The sequence below is a fragment of the Mixophyes fleayi genome, chromosome 1 (assembly GCF_038048845.1).
Source record: "Mixophyes fleayi isolate aMixFle1 chromosome 1, aMixFle1.hap1, whole genome shotgun sequence".
Lineage (NCBI taxonomy): Eukaryota > Metazoa > Chordata > Amphibia > Anura > Limnodynastidae > Mixophyes > Mixophyes fleayi.
Genome location: NC_134402.1, coordinates 398,961,994 through 398,981,218, shown reverse-complemented (window position 1 = coordinate 398,981,218; position 19,225 = coordinate 398,961,994). Strand labels below are relative to the sequence as shown.

Sequence of the window (19,225 nt, the reverse complement as noted above, 5' to 3'; positions counted from 1 at the left end):
CTTTAGATGGATGAGAAGGGAAAATCTCATCAAGGTTCATCCACTTATCCCCATGCCAGCCTACAGGGATGGGGGATAAGTGACTCTGAATCTTTGGCTACTGTGGCTTATTCGCTGGGATACACACAGCTCCCCATAAATGCTCTAAAATTCGAAGTGGTGTTAATCGCTCTGTCAGTCTGTTTTGAAGGCCAAGACAGATCATAATCAGTCGTACAATGCCACTACTGTGGCATACATTTATGTGGGGGGCGCAAAGTGCTCCTAAGCGATGAAGGAGACTACCAGGAGTATTCACTGGGCGGAATGGTGTGTTACAGGAATTTCTGCAGTATTTCATCCTGGGGAATGGACTCTTCACTTGAGGTCTTTGGTCAGATAATGACGAAATAGTGTCAGCCAGAAGTTTATATGGTGGCCTGATTATGCCACAAGGTGGAGTGGTTCTGCACAAGAAGACTTTCATTGTAGATGATATGACAATCTCGTGGGACTATTGGCGAATATATTTCGGTTGTCTTTTTGAAATACTAGTCCCCAGTTTCTCACTTGAACTTCCATAGTTCAAGGACTACTAAACCTTATGGATGGGGCTGCTTTGAATTGGTCTCATGTTGAATAGTATAAAATTATTTGTTTTCCCTTTATTTTCTATGACTATACTTTAACATCATTCCTTTTTATATGTAGACTGGATACATTAGTATGAGCCATGATGATCTCTGGATTCACAATAATATGTTGTGAATAAATTGTAACATGCTTTTTGTTTTATTTATAAACCTGTAATGGTTTATTTATAAACCTGTAATCCTAAAACTGTGCAACAAATATAATAAGCACACACTTGGGGTAACTTTGTTAGATCTACAATGAGTCCAATTTCTCATTGATCCAATTGGGAAATACTAAACTGTGGCCATACAGAGCCCCTTTCAGGAAAATTGCACTTTAAATAAAAGTTTGAATGGGACGAGGTTATGGGAAATGCAAATCTTCAACCTGCTCCAGATAGCAGGAAGACTAGCCCCCCACCCATAAAAGGCCAAACTGATACTGGAGATACCAATAAGGGAGTCGCTTAAGAAGTTTTATTTTATTGAAAGTGCAGCGTCCTGAAGGAAATTCTGTTTCCCCATGGTTGTTTTAACGCGAGTATGAGAATCCTGTTTTTTTGGAAATGCCTTATGTCCATAATGACAACTGTGTTTTCCTATACAGCAAATAAACTATTGCATGTGTACATTTCATTATATGTGGTGCAATTTACACAACACCGTTTAAAGTATTTGAGACGTACATAAACCGGTTTTGTAATGAGTGCTTCTGCGAAGAGCAAAATAATTTTCATATGGTCTTTTGTGGCAAGTGTCACTACTGCAACCAAACTAAGACCAAATGTGGTCCCAGGTAGCGTAGATGTTTGAGTCCCCCAACCCCATTCTCTCATACACTTGTAAGCAGGTACAGAATCAAACCTCGTAGCCTGTAGTAATGTTCAGATTTGTTTTAGGTCATTTCAACTTTATCATTTAAGTTGGGGGACATTACTATGGGTATTGACCCCTACTATGAGGAGGCTGGACAATGGATAGTTTAGTGGAGGTGGGCATAAATATTTACTAATTTTTGATTGCTCTGCTATTGTTAAATTTATTTATTTTATAATACTTCCCTGCTTGAAAGGGAGGCATCTTTGTTGGGCCCATCCTATTATAAATGACTTATTTCTTTTTCTTTTTTTCCATTTCAATAATGTATAGAAGATAGCCTGTATGTTTTATTTCTATAATTGCATAGTTTAACATAGGATATGTATGACCCAATGCTGACAGTGTCTTTCATTAGTCTTTTTTAGGTGGTGTTAATTGGGCTTTCATAGGAGTTGATGAAGCTCATCGATTGAAAAACGATGATTCCCTGCTGTACAAGACCCTGATTGACTTCAAGTCTAATCACCGTCTTCTTATCACAGGAACTCCTTTGCAGAATTCACTTAAAGAGCTATGGTCTTTACTTCATTTCATTATGCCAGAAAAGTAAGTAATTTTTTGTGATGGCAAAAGAGCTGCGTTTTTACACAAGCATATATAATAGTATCTACTCAGAGTTTTTGTTTGTCAATTGACCGTTTAAAAAGGCACATTTCTGATTTCTTTGGCACATCCATTTGGGAGACCCTGTAAACCATGGTGTACAGGGGGAGCTGTGTAGGGAGTATGGCACTAAATTTTGACAGACTTGTCTGCCATGCTTTCTTCCCTTCTATGCCTCCTGGACGGAGACATCTCAGTTTTTGTTAGTGTCTACAGAGTAGGGCATGTTTATAGTTGTTCTTTAAATTTTTTTTAATTTTATTTATTTTTTACTTAGACAATTATAGCGGTGTTCACCAGGTGAACACTGCAGCTGAGAGCAGTGATGAGCGTTGGCAGCGCTCCTATGCTGCATCCTGCTCTCCATGTTGAGGCTCCCGGTAAAGGGTCACCTGGACACCGGATGTTATATCAAAGGACCCAGAAGCTGACCATGACAGTGGGACTGCCTCGGGAGCTGCGACAGCAGACCTAGTCTACCCCAGTGACGGTGCTGCCTGCAGGAGAGGTATCAGATGTTAAACCTGGTAGTGGGCTAGGGGAACTTCAGCTCACACCAGTGTATACAAAAATTGCTGGGCAGCCATGTTGGGGGTTGGGGACTCCAAGGGGGGAGGTTTTCCTTCACGGAGAGGTGATACCTCCCCTCTTACTGGGTTCTTTTCTGTGTAAAAGCCTGTCCTTTATCTCACTGCTCCCTTGCCTCGTGTGCAGCCTGGTTTATTGCACTTGTCTTCCTGGGGAATGATTGTTTTCCGCTGTATGGTATTGTTAAACAGTCTTACAATGTTACGGCTCCTATGGCTATACTCTTTACACTGTTCTGGTTGTCCAAAAATAAATATATAGATATCGATATAGATTTAGTATGTTGTCAGTGTACTTTCTCTGTGAGATAAACGGAGTGCTGAGCTTTCAATATTTAGTACTGTACACCGTTTCGTCTAAGTACACACAGCTGCTTTACAGCGAGAAATTATGTGTATGTGTAATCTTTATTGACACATTACAGGGTTTCCACAGACTGTTAGATTTCTCTCAGTGGTAGATTGTTTTCTACAGTGTTTCTCTGTTTTCCTTATACACTCTATCTGTACTATGCCAGAAAAAGGGATTACTAACATTTCCAAAGATGCCAGAGCCAGCTTGGTCATGCACTTCACCTGTTCCAGATGTCAAGTTACATTACCCAGTGGATGGTTGAACCCGATGCCAGATGCACGGCTTGTGAATCTGACGAGCTGCATTTGTCTGTGGTGGAGCTGGCCTGGGCTAGAGAACTGGCAAGATCCATTGCGTAACTTAAACGTGGTAGAGGACGTTCAAGGATTGTGGGTGAAAATGTAATTCCTTCTACCTTCCAGGGGGCTCATTCTGTAGATTCCCTTCCTCAGTAAGAGGTGTCTTTGCGAGCCCTTGATGGCTTGACAGTGTCACAAGAACCCCCTTGGATGCAGAACCTTGTAAGGGATTGGTTAGGGTGTCTTCATCCCTAGAGAGGCTGTTGGAGGCATCGTCCTCCATTAGACACCAGGGTCGTTTTCAGGTCCATGCCTTGGTGGATTCTGATTCTGTCTATTCCCCTCGAGGAGGGAGGAATGTGGGACATATCAGAATATGATGATCTGACATCCTGGGAGGATGATTCCTCCAGTAGATGGGATGGAGGACCTCATTCTGGCAGTCCGCCAGACCTTAAATATTATAGAGGGTGAATGGAACCTGTGGTTCAGGAGGTGTCCCTCTTCAAAAGGAAGAAGAAACAGACACAATTTGGGAAGGGGGACAGTGTCTCATCTAAAACCTGACAACAAATTTAATATCCCTAGAAGGTTTCGATGCTCGTATCCATTTTCGGACACAAATCGCATCTTGGGAAACGTGGCCTACTGTAGATGCGCCTGTAGCACATCTGGAAAGATACACTACCATTCCTCTCGGCTCAGATAGGAAATGTGAGGGGATTTTAAAATCCATTTATCTTCAGGTGCTTCACTCCAACCCATTACAGCAGCTGCATGGGGTGATCAAGGCGGTTGAGATATGGGCTTGTTCTCTTGGCGATGGCATACAGTCTGGGATGGCCAGATCTGATTTGTCTATACTAACGGAACATATTAAGGAAGCGTCCGTATATTTGGGTGATGCAGTTCTGGACGCTGGTAAGGGTCTGTCCAGAACCTCATTCTTGGCAGTGGTGGCCAGACACATTTTGCTGGCTGAGAGCATGAAAGGCGGATGCCAAATGCAAAAAGGTCTTGTAGGCAATACCCTATGATGGATTGGTCCTCTTAGGTCAGCAGTTGGATAAAATCATCTCTCAGGCCACTGGAGGGAAGAGTTTGTTTCTTGCTGTGGCCACACCTGAATCGAGGGGCTGCAGATTTCATTCCTGGGAGACCTTGGGGTGTTTTCTCTCCCCCGCCCCTGCAGGGAGTGGCTCTGGGAGGTAGGCAGGCTTGTACAGAAAGATGCCCTGGTTCCAGGCCTGCAGATAAGCAACCCACATGACTTTCCCTGCCCGGAAGTGCGGTGATGGGGGCTCAGCTCTTGCTCTGTCAGACCAGTGGATCAGTTCTTCGTCAAACGCCTGTGTATGGGGCATTGTGGACAGAGGTTACATTCTGGATCTTTTAGGCGCGCCATAATGTTGTTACCTTTTCACTCCCCTTACTTGAGATGAAGTCAGGTGAGTGGCCCTTCAAGGGGCCATTCATTCCCCTGTTGTCCTCAGGAGCGATTGTCCCCACCCCGAGGGCTCAACGAGACTCGGGCTATTTCTCAAACCTCTTCTCGGACCAGAAGACGGATCGGTCCTTTCATCTTATCCTGAACTTGAAGTCCGTCTATTTGCTCTTGCGAGTGGCCACTTTCAAGATGAATCCGTTCGCTGCAGCAGTATGAATTCCTAGCATCATTGGACATCAAGGATGCATACCGTACCAATATGGGAAGGCCATCACAGCCTCCTCTGGTTCGCAATGTGGTTGAGCCACTCCCGGTAGAGGGCTCTCCCGTTTGGTCACTGCACCACGGGTGTTCACGAAGGTGACAGGACGGTCATGACTGCACTCCTACGTCACAAAGGGGTAACGGTGATTCTGTACCTTGACGATCTCTTGATAAAGCAATTTCTGCGTTTCTCCTTCTATCCCACCTGCAACTGACAGAAGAGACGCTGCAGTCACGTGACTGGGTCATAATCTTAAAGAAATCCAGCCTAATCCCTACCCAGAGCATGGTATTCTTGGGCCTCGGATTTGACACCAGGTGTCAGAGGGTGTTATTGCAACGGGAACTGCCCCTAATTATTCAAAGACAAGTGAAAGCCTTGTTAGTCCTCAGGCAGGTGTCCATTCTTCAGTGCATGAAGCTGATGGGTCAAATGGAATCTTGTTACGAGCGGTACAGTTTGCTCACTTCCACTCATGGCCTTTCCAGCTAGGGATACTGGCCAGATGGTCCACGTTCAACCCTCAGTTGGCAAAACAGTTCTTCCAGCTGTCACAGGTGACCCGTCACTTCCTATTGTGGTGGCTGCAGACGAGGGACCTGTCTGGCACGTCCCTTCCTGATGTGGGACTGGACTATAGTGACCACGGACGCCAGGCTTCTAGGCTGGGTTTGGTAATGCTCAACCTATCTTTCCAAGGTGTTGGGACTCGGGAGAAGTCAGGACTGCCCAACAATGTGCTCTAGTTAAGGGCCGTATTCAATGCCCTGGCCTAGGCGCAGAGTCTCCTGCGGAACAGGCCAATTTGAGTCCAGTCCAACAATGCCATGGTGGTGTCATATAGCAATCGCCAAGGTGGGGCTAGAAGTCTACTGGCCATGAAGGAGGTGGCCAGGATCATGCATTGGGCAGAACATCAGGTTCCAGCCATCTCGGCAGTGTTTAAATGGGAGTAGACAGATGGAAGGCTGTCTACTTGAGTTGCCATGCCATTCATCCCAGGGAATGGTTCCTCCATCTGGAGGTGTTCTCTTAGATTGTGGACAGGTGGGGTATGCCAGAGGTGTGTATCTGGCATACCTCTGGTCATGTTACCTCGGGTGTTGAAAAAGGTAAAGTCGGAAGGGGTGCCAGTAATTCTGTTGGTGCAAGGCGTGACAGTGGAACTGTCCTGGAGACTTCTATGCAGAACAGAACTTCTGAGCCACGACTGGCTTTGAAGGCCTGGCGGTTGAGGCTCTGATTCTCTGCAGAAAGGGTTTCTCTGACAGGGTCATTCCGATGATGATCACGGTCAGGAATTCTACCGGATCTGGAAGGCCAACATAGGCTGGTGTGAACAACAGGGTGTCTGTTATCTTCCTTCCTATAGATGGGTCTGGACAAGGGTTTGCGTTTGGCCTCTAAGGGGGGTATTCAGTTGTTCCTCTGGGCGCCGCCGGAATGAGCGCGTTAAAACTATTACCGTTTATACGGTAATTACTCGCTGAATTTCATCTCGCAGCTCCCTGAGCTGCGAGATGAAATTCAGCGAATAAACTACCATATTAACGGTTTTTACGCGCAAGTTTACCGTATAAACGGTAATAGTTTTAACGTGCTCGTTCCGGCGGCGCCCGGAGGAACAATTGAATACCCCCCTTAAGGTTCAAATCTCAACCTTGTCTACTTTCAGAGACGTTTGACTGTTACCTGAGCTTCACACTTTTCTTCGGGAGGTTCTTTACATTCAGCCACTTTTTTTCAGCCAGTGGAACTGTGGGACTTGAATTTGGTTCTGACAGCGCTACAAAAGTCGCCATTTGAATAGTCAGTCCCTTTTGAAGCTCCTGATCTAAAAGGTTGCCTTTTAACTTGCATTATTGTCTGCCAGACAGGTTTCGGAATTGGTGGCCCTGTTTTGTGGATCGCCTTTCCTTGTTTTTCACAAGGACAGAGCTGTTTTGCGCACCACGGCTTCCTTCCAGCCTAAGGTGTTGTCAAGGTTCCACATCAACCAGGATATTGTCATTCCTGTGTTGTTTTGGGACTCAGTCCAGTTCCCCAGAATTCTTGCATCTCCTGGATGTGGCCAGGGCCTTGAGAATCTATGTGGATCTCACAACATCTGTGCGTAAGACAGTCTTCTGGTGCTATACGAAGCTCACAAGCTTGGATGGCTGGCAACTTAACAAACTGTTGTCAGATGGATTAGGCCTGATGAACAGTCGTCCTATCTCAGAGGGTTCTTCAGTTCCTGAGGAGCCTACTGCTCACTCCACCAAGTCAGTCAGTGCCTCCTGGGCAGCAAAGAATGGAGCTTCGGTGGAGCAAGTGTGCCGGGAAGCTACCTGGTCCTCTGGCCACACGTACACCAGATTCTAATGCTTCAACGCTAGTTTTGGCCAAAAAGTTTTTTGCGCAGCTAGTTCTACGCGTACCCACCAATCTGATCAGCTTTGTAAAGTCCCCATGGTTAGCAGTGTCCCCCCCCCCCAAATGGATGTGCCTGAAAAAAGAGGATTTTTTACTTAACTTAAAATTCATCTCTCATAACCTATTTGGGGGACACTGTGCTCCGATCCCATGTGTTGGTTGTATGTTCTGTTGAATGTGACTTTAGTGCTATCTATAGGGCTTTGTTAGTAAAAACAAATATCCAAGATGTCTCTGTCCAGGGGGCATACAGGGGAGAGGAGCAAGCCAGACAAGTCCGTTAGAATTAAGTGCCATACTCCCTACACAGTGCCCTCTATACCTCATGGTTAGCAGTGCCCCCCAACCTCCCCGAATGGGTTGAGAGAGAGAGAGAGAGAGAGAGAGAGAGGGATTTTATGACAAGAAAAAAAAAATCTTTTTTTTTTGTATACTAATATATTTTGGTATTTGAGAATCCTTTGAAGAATTGTATTAATGAAGTTCTAACATTACATTCAGTATATACCAGATACTGGTTACCGCTACTCTGTTTTGGCCATGGGCTGGGAGTGTGGCACTGGTTTATGAGGTCACAGCCCCCAGTACCACACACCCGGTCTGAGTGAGGCAGAAGATGCTGTAGCTTTCCTCCTTGCTCAACAAAAGGTAAAACGGGGGGAGGTAGGGAGCAGTGCTGCACCAAAGGAGAGAGTGGAGCTGCCAGGGGTGTACAAGGCGCTTGACTATCACAGGCATGGTGCATAGCTCTTCACGATCTATTAAAGAATGAGGTGGGTCTGACTATTTGGATTTCAAGCCAATTGCATTTTGCCAAAGACAATGTAACCTCCGGTGCGTGCGAACAGCATTTGATGGAGGTCAGATCTTCCACCAGAACCCAGCAATTGTAATTAAATTGCTACCCACCGACATGACTACACCATAGCTAAGAAGGTCTCATACATGGCAACAAGAGTTCTAGGGTGATAGGAATCCATGACATGGAAATGCAGTGCTGTGAAACTGTAACAAAACTGATGTTTTGTTTTTAATGGGGTTTTTTATTTTTATTTTTTAATAGGTTTTCCTCCTGGGAAGAGTTTGAAGAGGAGCATGGCAAAGGCAGAGAATATGGCTATGCGAGTCTTCACAAAGAACTTGAGCCATTCCTTCTTAGGAGAGTGAAGAAAGATGTAGAAAAGTCTTTACCAGCAAAAGTGGAACAGATTTTGAGGATTGAAATGAGTGCGTTACAGAAACAGTACTACAAGTAAGTATAAGTGCTACAGTCTTCATAGACTTGTACAGAAAGATGTCATACAAATGTCTTTGTACTTAAAGGCTAACAGCAGGTAACATTTTTTTTTTTCATTAAAATCAATCCGCTTAGACTCTGAGGGTCATTTAAGTAAGAATTGCTTGCTGGTCTTTTGTTCGTCAGATTTGGTCTCTTAGTATCTCTAACAGTTCTTTTGAGAACTGTGAAATACTACATCTATATAACCATTATCCCAATTTCACCTGGTCAATTATAATGACCCAGTTTGAACCCTTCAAGCCCTGTGTAAGTACAGGTAAATTGGTTCTAATTCGTTCTGTTGCTTTTCTCCCCGTAGGTGGATTTTAACTAGGAATTACAAGGCCCTAAGCAAAGGTTCTAAAGGCAGTACCTCAGGATTTTTGAACGTCATGATGGAGCTTAAAAAGTGTTGTAACCATTGCTACCTCATTAAGCCACCAGAAGATAATGAATTCTACAATAGACAAGAAGCTTTACAGGTGAGTAGTGTGTTCTGAAGTGTCACAAAGCTACGCACCCTTTATTAAGTTATACTGCATTATTATACCGATATGTTTTCTGCTTTTACTACAACATTTTGTTATGCTATTTAGAAGGCAAGACTATTTCTTGATGAAGACAAATTATGTAGTTCTTTAACTGATACTTTTGGCAATGTCCCAGACCATTTGTAACTCTTTTATCTCCTATATCAAGCAGTTCTAAGCTCGCACATATATAAAAAAAAATACAAAGATTTGAGGTTCTCTGCACTGAATGACTTCTGTCTATATATTATGCTGAACAATTGTTGAAAAACCAAATTGAATTGTTTTTTTATATGAAGTATTTTTCACTTTTTCAAACTTTTCATATTTTATTTTTTATTATTTGTAGCATAAGCTGTTACAAAATATACATAAAAATGCGGTTTCATTAGGAATCATGGAATTAACGGTCATTTTGTCAGCTGAACCAATACTTGAGAATTTTGCATACCTCCGGTATGTAGTTTGCAAATCGGCGCTCCGGAAATATAAACCGGTCATTAACATATTAGGTAGTGACCCTGAACCTGTGCAGCAATCCAGGATTGTAGTCTGCTCTTCTGCAGACACCGCATTCTGGACCAGCAGCATTTATATTGCAGACTTCTCTCCACTGTTAGTGGAGATAGAAACCTCCGCCTAACTCTTCTCTGTCGGCTCTGAGTTTCATAAACAGCCTTCAGCCCCTTACATGGGGACCCAGTAAGGGGCTGTTTCGTTAGTCCCCTCACTAGACGTATGGACAGGCTATGAATCTACTCAGTTTAAACTGTAGCGCTGGACCCAGTAAGGGGGACGAGCTTAGGTGTGAATATTCGCACTCCTCTTTTGGGCTTTTTCCTGTCCTAGTGTAGCCCACCTAAAGCTGACGGAACAGAGCCACAGTGACAACTTTTCTGTAGTTCCTAGCTGGGAAGTGATAGTGTCTTTTTTGCGTTTGCTCACTAATTCTTTGGTATTTTGTCAAGGTAGTTGTTCACTCTCCAGTGATTGTGCTGCTTTCCTCTCTCTCTCCCCATTTTGTAATGTCAGACAAAAGGAGCAGTGGCAGAGCCTCTTCTAGTGGGGTGTCTACAATTGCTCGATTTTCCTGCCCTATTTAAACAGAAGAATCTCCTTGGGTCCAGAGTCTAAACAAGTCTGTTCAGGGATTGACAAAGGTCTCTTTATCTTTGGCGAATGTTTTAGAATCATCCTCTCCCGCTAGACCGAGCAAGTGGCACTCCTATGCTCTTGTTCAGTCTTGGGATGTCTACAACTCTGACCTCTTCTCACAGGAGGAAGGTGAGTTAGTGGATGAATCTGAATTTGAGAACTTCATATTTGGATGAAGATTCCTCTAAAAGAGGGTATGAATGCTTTGGTTAGGACTGTCCGGTGGGCCCTCTATATCTAGGACACAGAGTTTCCTTTATTGCATGGGAGGTGATGGGCCAGCATGGTGGCTTAGTGGCTAACACTTCTGCCTCACAGCACTGGGGTCATGAGTTTGATTCCTGACCATGGCCTTAGCTGTATGTTCACCACATTTTTGCGTGGGTTTCCTCTGGATGCTCTGGTTTCCTCCCACACTCCTAAAACATACTGGTAGGTTAATTGGTTGCTATCAAATTGACCCTGGTGTCTCTCTGTGTCAGTGTGTATGTTAGGGAATTTAGATTGTAAGCTCCAACAGGGCAGGGACTGATGTGAGTGTGTTCTCTGTACACCACTGCGCAGTATAAATAGCTGATGATGATGATGACTTTGTTTACAAGAAACATGTTTCTTTTCCGTCCTCTCCTCCATTAGTCAAGTTGTTGGTCAAAGCGTAGTCTAAACCAGACAAAAGGTATGAGATTTCATGAAGACTATAATAATGTATCCCTTTCAGGGTCAGGATAAGGATAGATAAGAATCCCCACCTAGAGTGTGTGCCTCTATTACTAGGTTGTTAAACACCACAACCATACCTATTCATAATGCTGCCTTGTTTAAGGATGGATTAGACAGAAATTGTGAAGCAAATTTAAAATCCTTGTGGCTTCTGTTGATGTTCTATGGCCCATTATGATTTTGGTCTGGGGGAATAAAGCAGTCTTTATATGGGCTTGAATAACTTTCTAGGAAGTCTTCTCTCCCAGCAGACCCAGGTCAGAATTCTTGATCTTAATTGATTATATAAGGGAGGCATACGAATACTTGTGTTTCAGCCAGTGTATCAGCCAGCATCTCTGCTTTTATACCAATTTTAGGAGCCACAAGTACAGTTTGGCTCAAAGAATAGGAGGCTGATTCAGAATCCAAAAAAGCACACATAGGATCCTCTTTGGTCCTCAGTTGGAGAATATTATCAACCAGACCAGTGGATGAGAGGAATTAGAAATTGGGGTTACATACTAGATCTATTAAAGACTCCTTCCAGACCATACTCCACAACATGTCCTCCAATTAACAAATTGAAGAGTCAGGACTTACTAGGAGAATTTCTATCTTTACTGTCTTCTGAAGTGATCATCCCTTTCCCGGAACATCAGAAAAGGTTTTTACTCAAGAAAAAAAAAAAAGTTAAGTACAAAAGCCAGAGACTTCTCAAATGGTAATTTTGAACCTGAAAGATTTGAACCTCCATCTTTGAGTTGACAGATTCAAGATAGTCTCTGATATCTGTGATAAACTGTATGAACATATTTCTGGTGACCATGGACTGTAGAGATGCATTCTTAAATGTACCAATCTCTAAGGCATTGCCAACTTCTCCTTAGATTTGCAGTCCAATATCATCAATACCAATTTTGTGCTCTTCCCTATGAACTATTGACTGTGCCAATAATCTTTACAAAGATCATGGCAGCACACTCTGTTCTTGAGCACCAGAGGCGTAAATATCCTTCCTAACTTGGATAGCATGCTTATCAAAGCAGATTCTTTTGCACTTCTCCAGGCTAATGCTAAGATGACAGCCTAAGTTTTAGAATCCAACATCCAGGCTGATTCTCACCCAGCGGATGATTTTCCTATAATTTCTATACGATACTGTACCGCAGAGAGTATTGTTACCAGAGAACAAGATATATCCTCTCATTACAGTATAAGGTCTGTTAGTTGCCAGACATCTGTTGATTGGCGTCGGACTCCTAGGCCAGTTCATCACTTGTCCCCAAAGGTGTGCTCATGTATTCTTTGGTGGTTCAACAGAGACAGCCTCACCAGGGGTCGACCATTCACAATCTGGGACTAGACCAGTGTTTCCCAACCCTAGTCCTCAAGCACCCCTAACAGTGCAGGTTTTCCATACCTTTTTGCTGGAGCCCAGGTGTATTTATTACTGACTGACAAAGTTTGAAAGATCCACAGGTGGTACTAATTATGTCACTTGTTACCTGGAAAACCTGCACTGCTAGGGGTACTTGAGGAATAGGGTTGGGAAACACTGGACTGGACAATTGTAATATCTGCAGCTAAGAAGTACCATAGACTTTAGAAAATTTACCATAGACTTTTTAGATCTATTGGCGTGAGCAAAAATTTATTTATTCTTCCTTTTTGCTACTTCAGTCTTTACTGGAAGGACTAGAGAGAGAAATGAGCTTGAGACTCTGTTCCTTAAAGCTGCAGGTTTTAGCTCTGTTAGTATTTTTTCAGAGAAGACTGGTACTAGTCCCGGAAGTCCAGACTTTTCTGCAGGAATTTCTGCATGTCTAACTGCCATATAACTGCCATATATTCCTTTCATTGCACCATGGGATCTTAACCTTGTTCTAGAGGCCTTGCAGCATCCCCAATTAGAACTTTTAAAGTCTTGTACTTGGTATATTATTTCTATTGGCTATTTCCACTGTGGGAAACAGTCTCCGTGTTAGGGGCGCACTCTCTTAAAGATGTATTAATGGGAGTACAAAAATCCCTTCATTATATCAGTAGTGCTTTTTGTTTAAAAGCCCAAAAAAAATCCATGAGTACCTTTTATTTTAGTTTTATCGCAACAGCCCTGATTCATTGGCTTTCGGTAGAACTGCTGCTTTTGAAATGCATAAGGCATACCCTGTTCTCAGGGAGCAGGGAAGAAACTACTTCTCTTCAGCCATGGAACTGAATGAAAGGTTATATATGGCAGATAGGATTGATATTTCAGTGCTCCAGGAACAGCCCAGGAGAGCTTGGTCAGTAAAAGTCATGCCGGAAGTGCTCTAGTAGAAGGCAGGGAGAGTGAACAAAACACATCAGCACATGTATGGGGAAGAGAGTGAATAAAGCTATTGCTGTTGAATAGATAAAAAAAAAATGTTTTAATGCAGTACTGTCAGCCAGAAAAATCTGTGATGTTGAATATTTTTGTGTCAAAAAAGACAAAAGTATTATTGGAGTGATACCTTTATTGGCTAACCAAAAGAAATATTTATATGTTATATTTGCTAGCTTTCAGAGCACAAAGGCCCCTTCATCAGGCAAGTTTACAATGAATGACTGAGAAAAGGGCACAACACTTAAGAGATATTACATCAAGCAAATTGTACAGGAAGGGGGGGGGGGGTACATCATAAAGATAAGCTAAAGTAATAAAACAGAGGTTTCCGTTATGGATGGAAGAGTGAAAGTCCTAGGAGTTCAGAGATCTGGAGTCACTGCTGTGGGGTGTGAAGTGTGTCCATGTGGTGGGTCATAAATCCAGGTGTTAAGTTGAGTCCTTGAGTCAATGACTGGAATGTTCTTATCAGCTTGAATTCACAGATTTTTCTCTCCATGTCATTTAAAAAAAAAAAAAAATTCAGTATTAAGACTTTTAAATCTGTCATACTGTGTCCTGCTCCAGAGAAGTGTTTACCCATGGGGGTGTCCAGAGTCTTCTTTATTGTGTGTCTGTGTAGATTCATCCTGGATTGCAGTTACTGCTTGGTCTCCCCAATGTAGAATAGAGAAAGACATTTGTCAATAAACAGTGGTGAAAGGAATGGCACTCAAAGAACACAAGAATAAAAATACTGCAGCAGTAAAGAGGTGTATACATTTAGCCAGGTGTTCTGCTTTAGGATTTACTTATTGCCAGTTTATAATTTTTGGTTCTTTTTTGCTTTCTATACAGCACTTAATACGGAGTAGCGGGAAGCTAATTCTTCTGGACAAATTGTTAATTCGTTTGCGTGAACGTGGCAACAGAGTCTTGATATTTTCTCAAATGGTGCGGATGCTGGACATCCTTGCAGAATATTTAAAGTCACGTCAGTTTACTTTTCAGGTAAGTCACTGAACACAAGTCTCTTAAAGGTCTCAGTTTATTTACTAAAGCAGTTTTTATTGTTAAGCAATTTTGAGGCGAGTTTTCTGAAATCTATCTTTTTCTTTAGAGGTTAGATGGGTCCATCAAGGGAGAAATAAGAAAGCAGGCACTTGATCATTTTAATGCTGAAGGATCAGAGGTGAGATTGGTGACCTAAAACTGATTGACTGTTTATAGTTATTGTCTACATTTTTGGGGGATTGTTTTTGGTTTTTTTACTTAATTTGAAGTTACATCTGCACATGTGTGCTAGGAAAATAAAAGAAAGCGCTCTACAGATATTGATAGATAAGTTCCTACATTTGAGTTGTGATGCAGTCTTACGGTTAACTGTCTATTGTATTTCTTTCCTTTGGATAGGACTTTTGCTTTCTACTTTCTACCAGAGCTGGTGGTCTTGGAATTAACCTTGCTTCAGCGGATACAGTTGTTATCTTTGATTCAGACTGGAATCCACAGAATGACCTCCAGGCACAAGCTAGAGCTCATCGAATTGGGCAAAAGAAACAAGTAAAAAAAAAATGTTTACCTTTCTGAACTAACACCTTTAGAAAATAAAAAGACAATTTAGTGCAAATCTGAACTCTGGAACATTTGTTGGAATGCTTTCATGTCAGGTTATATATAGAATCCCCAAGAATGTATTTGTGAGGTTTTGAAATGTGCTAAATCAGTACTCTAATACAATATATGTGGTGTTTTCATAGGTCTAATCTTATTCTACATGAGATTACAACACATGCTTTGAATTGCTAAAGCACTGATACAATAGTGATGAATAGAACAAGTGATTGTAGAGGATATAAATACTAGTTCTGATTCTCAATTCATTATTATTATATGACTTGTATGTATCTGTGCTTTTGCGATTAAAAGCCAGAGTTCTATTTGCTCGTGTAACATTACCTTTGATTTTGCTATAATGGTTTTTCCACTTACAGCAAATAGTAATAATTGTATTCACAGTGTACTGCAATATTGGCAGTGTAAATTATTTAGTATCTTTTTAAATTGAAGACCTTTCATTTGGAAGCTGTTTGTCGTCACCTAATAGCGTACTTTTGCATAAATTGTCTCTATATAAACCTATTAAACCTACTATGTTTAGGTGAATATTTATCGTCTGGTCACCAAGGGGTCTGTAGAGGAAGAGATTATTGAAAGAGCAAAGAAGAAAATGGTGCTAGATCATCTTGTAATTCAAAGAATGGACACAACTGGCAAGACTGTTTTACACACTGGATCAACACCTTCTAGGTATAAATTGTTTTAAGTCTTCTCGTTTTTGATTTAATTTGATTTTTTTTTTTTTTTTTGTTCTACGTGTGTATTAGTGCAAGTTTCAAATTGATGCAGTGTTTTTATTTTTTTGTTAAAGTTCTACACCATTTAACAAAGAAGAACTTGCTGCTATTTTAAAGTTTGGTGCAGAAGAGCTTTTTAAGGAACCAGAAGGAGAAGAAGAAGAACCCCAGGTAGGAGCATAAGTGTATAGAAAGTCTTTTCAAGGACAAATTTGCTTTTGAATTTCCTTTTGTTAATCCATTTTATTTTTTTGAAGGAGATGGATATTGACGAAATCTTGAAAAGAGCTGAGACGCGTGAAAATGAAGGAGGTCCACTGACTGTGGGGGATGAATTGCTTTCACAGTTTAAGGTATTACGTATTTTCTTAATTGAAATTGTTTTTATATTTTGATTTGTGTTTTAAAGTCCAGCTCTAATTAATGTACATTGTAAAGAGAAAAAACTCATGATCATAGCTTTCATCTGAATATAAGATCTGATGATTTTCATATATATTTATGAATATTTTTAGTTGCTTGTGTATTAGACTTGGTGATCCTTTATTGACATATACATTTTTATTTCTTATATAATCTGACCTACATGACGCATCATTGCATTTGCTATTGTTCTATCTATTTGTACAAATTTTTAAAGTGTCTTAAGTTAAATTATGTGTTTTGGGTTTTTTAAAAAAAAATAAAAAATCCAGGAAGAATATGCAATCTTTAAGCATTCTTTACACATCTTCTCCCGAAAGTGCGACACACACAATCATTACTTACAAATATAATATACAGTTTTCTGTAATATTTTGCTTATTGTTATATTACTTTAACTGTGTGTTGGAAAATACATTGGGGGTATAGTAGTGGGTCCAGGAGTCTTGTCACTTTATCAACTTGTTTTGATCTTTACTCTCCTCCCCTACTATGCCCATCCTCTCCAGTAGTTTCCTCGTTTTTTTTAAACTGACTAGGAGCAAAGGTCACTTTGATATAGGCTCCTGCCTATACTGAGTTAGATTTAGGAAATTCATGTTTTTATTTTATTCTCCCTGTAGCACTAACATCCATCTTACTATTCTTTACAAGGTTGCTAACTTTTCAACAATGGAAGAGGATGATATTGTGGAACCTGATCGTAATGCAAAATCCTGGGAACAAATTATTCCCTCAGATCAGAGAAGAAGAATGGAGGAAGAGGAAAGACAGAAAGAGCTTCAAGAAATCTACTTGCTTCCCAGGATGCGGAACTGTGCAAAGCAGGTGAGCACTAAAACCTTGTGTTTGATAGAATTCTGATCTTACTTTGCCAATCTGTCGGAAGGGATTTTACAGATTTGTCTGTGTTCCTCTTTACTCTTTACTGTCAGTAGAATTAGGACCGATGGGTAACAGGCAGAGCAATAGACTCGAGCAACTGGGTTCTCTGCTTTACTGCTTAGTCAGATTGGGGGAATAGATATGGAGGTCTATGGTGAAAACTCTCCATGCGGCTTATGGAGCTGGGGCAGCCTGTTGTCCATCATTGCATTATGTATTTATACGAGGTGTATTGCGCTGACAGTAATAAATAACAAGTCCTGCAACAGGTGCTAAGAGCTATTATCTTTGTCCATTCAGGATTCCACTTGTTAATTTCCATTACTGCATTCATATATTGGTACCCTAGCTCTTACTATTTTGCATAATATACTTATGCTCGTACATTTCAGGCAAGCTTTAATGGAAGTGAAGGTAGACGCAGTAGGAACAGAAGATATTCTGCAACTGATGACAGTGATTCAGGCTCTGACAGAAAGCCCAAGAAACGAGGTCGACCAAGGACAATTCCAAGAGAAAACATTAAAGGCTTTAGCGATGCTGAGATTCGGAGGTATGTTTTTGTAATAAATATTGCAAAATCATAAATATATATACAATACAAGTTTGCAAATATGTAGATCATGCACCTACAATGCATTTTTTCTTAGTATGGTAAATGTTTGTACATGCATGCTTTGGACAGAATTTCTTCAGTGAAAGTCAAAATGGAATGTACTATTCTGTGTTAAATGAAAGTCCATTTTGGGCAGACGATTTTTTTGCAAGTTTAGCTAGTTTTTCCTTCAAAACATAGGCAGTTATGTCTCACCCCTGGAAAGTAGGACACTGGAAAGCAATAACTGATGACTCCTCTTCCCTAAATCCTGTTTGTTCCTGCTTTTTTCTCTGTTCTTTATCCAGTATCCGGTGTAGATGGTGGACACAGGGCTTTTGCCATTTATTTTTCAATTTTTGTTACTTTTACACTATTGAGGGGCAGTCTCACTGAAACACTGCAGGCGGTGTTCTCCATCTCGACTTCCACCAAGGGAGTCCTTATCACTTTCCACAACCTTAGTCGCTGGTCAAGTAGACCCTTGATCACCTCTGGTGGTGAGGAATGGTTGAAGGTCATCCTATATGAAAATTTGCTATATAGGCACTATAGAAACCCTCACTTATCCTGGATTTCCTTAAAACAATGCAGAATGTTTTATATTCACATAGGAAATGCTTGTTACAAATAACATTTTGCAGCCTTTATTTTCTTTATCCTTTTCTAGGTTTATTAAAAGTTACAAGAAATTTGGGGGACCTCTGGAAAGGTAATTGTTTACTCTATTTGTAGTCAAGCATGACATCTATTTTGATATTTTTATCAAAATATTTAGGGAGCACAGTAAATCTATAAGCTAGACATTGATTCTTGTTGCTCTGTGCAGTTTATGAAGCAAGCTTAGTGAGTTGTGTCTGCCCATTTTGTACCTGGTCTCACGCCCTTTCCCCATTTGGTCATGTCCTAGATATATGGCAAAAGGCTCTATGAGGAGGTAGAGGAATTATGGGGAGTACAAAAATAAACCATGGCTAAATAGTGACATCTGTAAACTTACTAGTATTATAGAAACTAGATAAAGCCTTTAAAATAAGGTGTATAAGGTTAGACCCCATTTTTTAAAGGCTGTACATCAGATATTACTTTATTTTCTTGTTTGTGAAGAACATCAGTTTGACAATGGATTTTACTTAATAAAGTTAACATTTCAAACCATCTTTCAAACCCCATAGTATTCAGGACCAGATAGTATTAACATCTTTGCTTGCTGTTAACCTGCAGTTCAAGTGTATGGGACTTTAAAACTCTTACGGTTTTTTGTTTTGTGTTTAAATGGTACTCAGGTGCATGAAGGCACAGAGGCACTACCTTTTCAATTCACCATATTTAAATTCATCTTTTTTTAATATTTCAAAACCCACACACACACACCTGCCTTTTCCTCTAACCAATAGTGGTTATCCATTGCTGGGGAATGTTAGCACTGTTCACACGAACCTGATTTAAAATCGGTATTTAATAAATAGAGAATACAAATTGAAAAAT

General features: G+C 41.1%; 1 protein-coding gene across 1 annotated transcript in view; it reads left to right on the top strand.

Moving 5' to 3' along the window:
- CHD1 (chromodomain helicase DNA binding protein 1) overlaps positions 1-19,225 on the top strand; it is a 77,590-nt gene that overhangs the window by 43,884 nt on the left and 14,481 nt on the right. The window contains exons 14-25 of the mRNA XM_075181350.1: positions 1,849-2,039; positions 8,528-8,716; positions 9,063-9,225; positions 14,336-14,488; positions 14,598-14,669; positions 14,891-15,040; positions 15,639-15,787; positions 15,909-16,005; positions 16,092-16,187; positions 16,912-17,085; positions 17,535-17,695; positions 18,408-18,449. Of these exons, the coding sequence (XP_075037451.1) occupies positions 1,849-2,039; positions 8,528-8,716; positions 9,063-9,225; positions 14,336-14,488; positions 14,598-14,669; positions 14,891-15,040; positions 15,639-15,787; positions 15,909-16,005; positions 16,092-16,187; positions 16,912-17,085; positions 17,535-17,695; positions 18,408-18,449 (1,637 nt within the window). The remainder of the gene's footprint in view (positions 1-1,848; positions 2,040-8,527; positions 8,717-9,062; positions 9,226-14,335; positions 14,489-14,597; positions 14,670-14,890; positions 15,041-15,638; positions 15,788-15,908; positions 16,006-16,091; positions 16,188-16,911; positions 17,086-17,534; positions 17,696-18,407; positions 18,450-19,225) is intronic.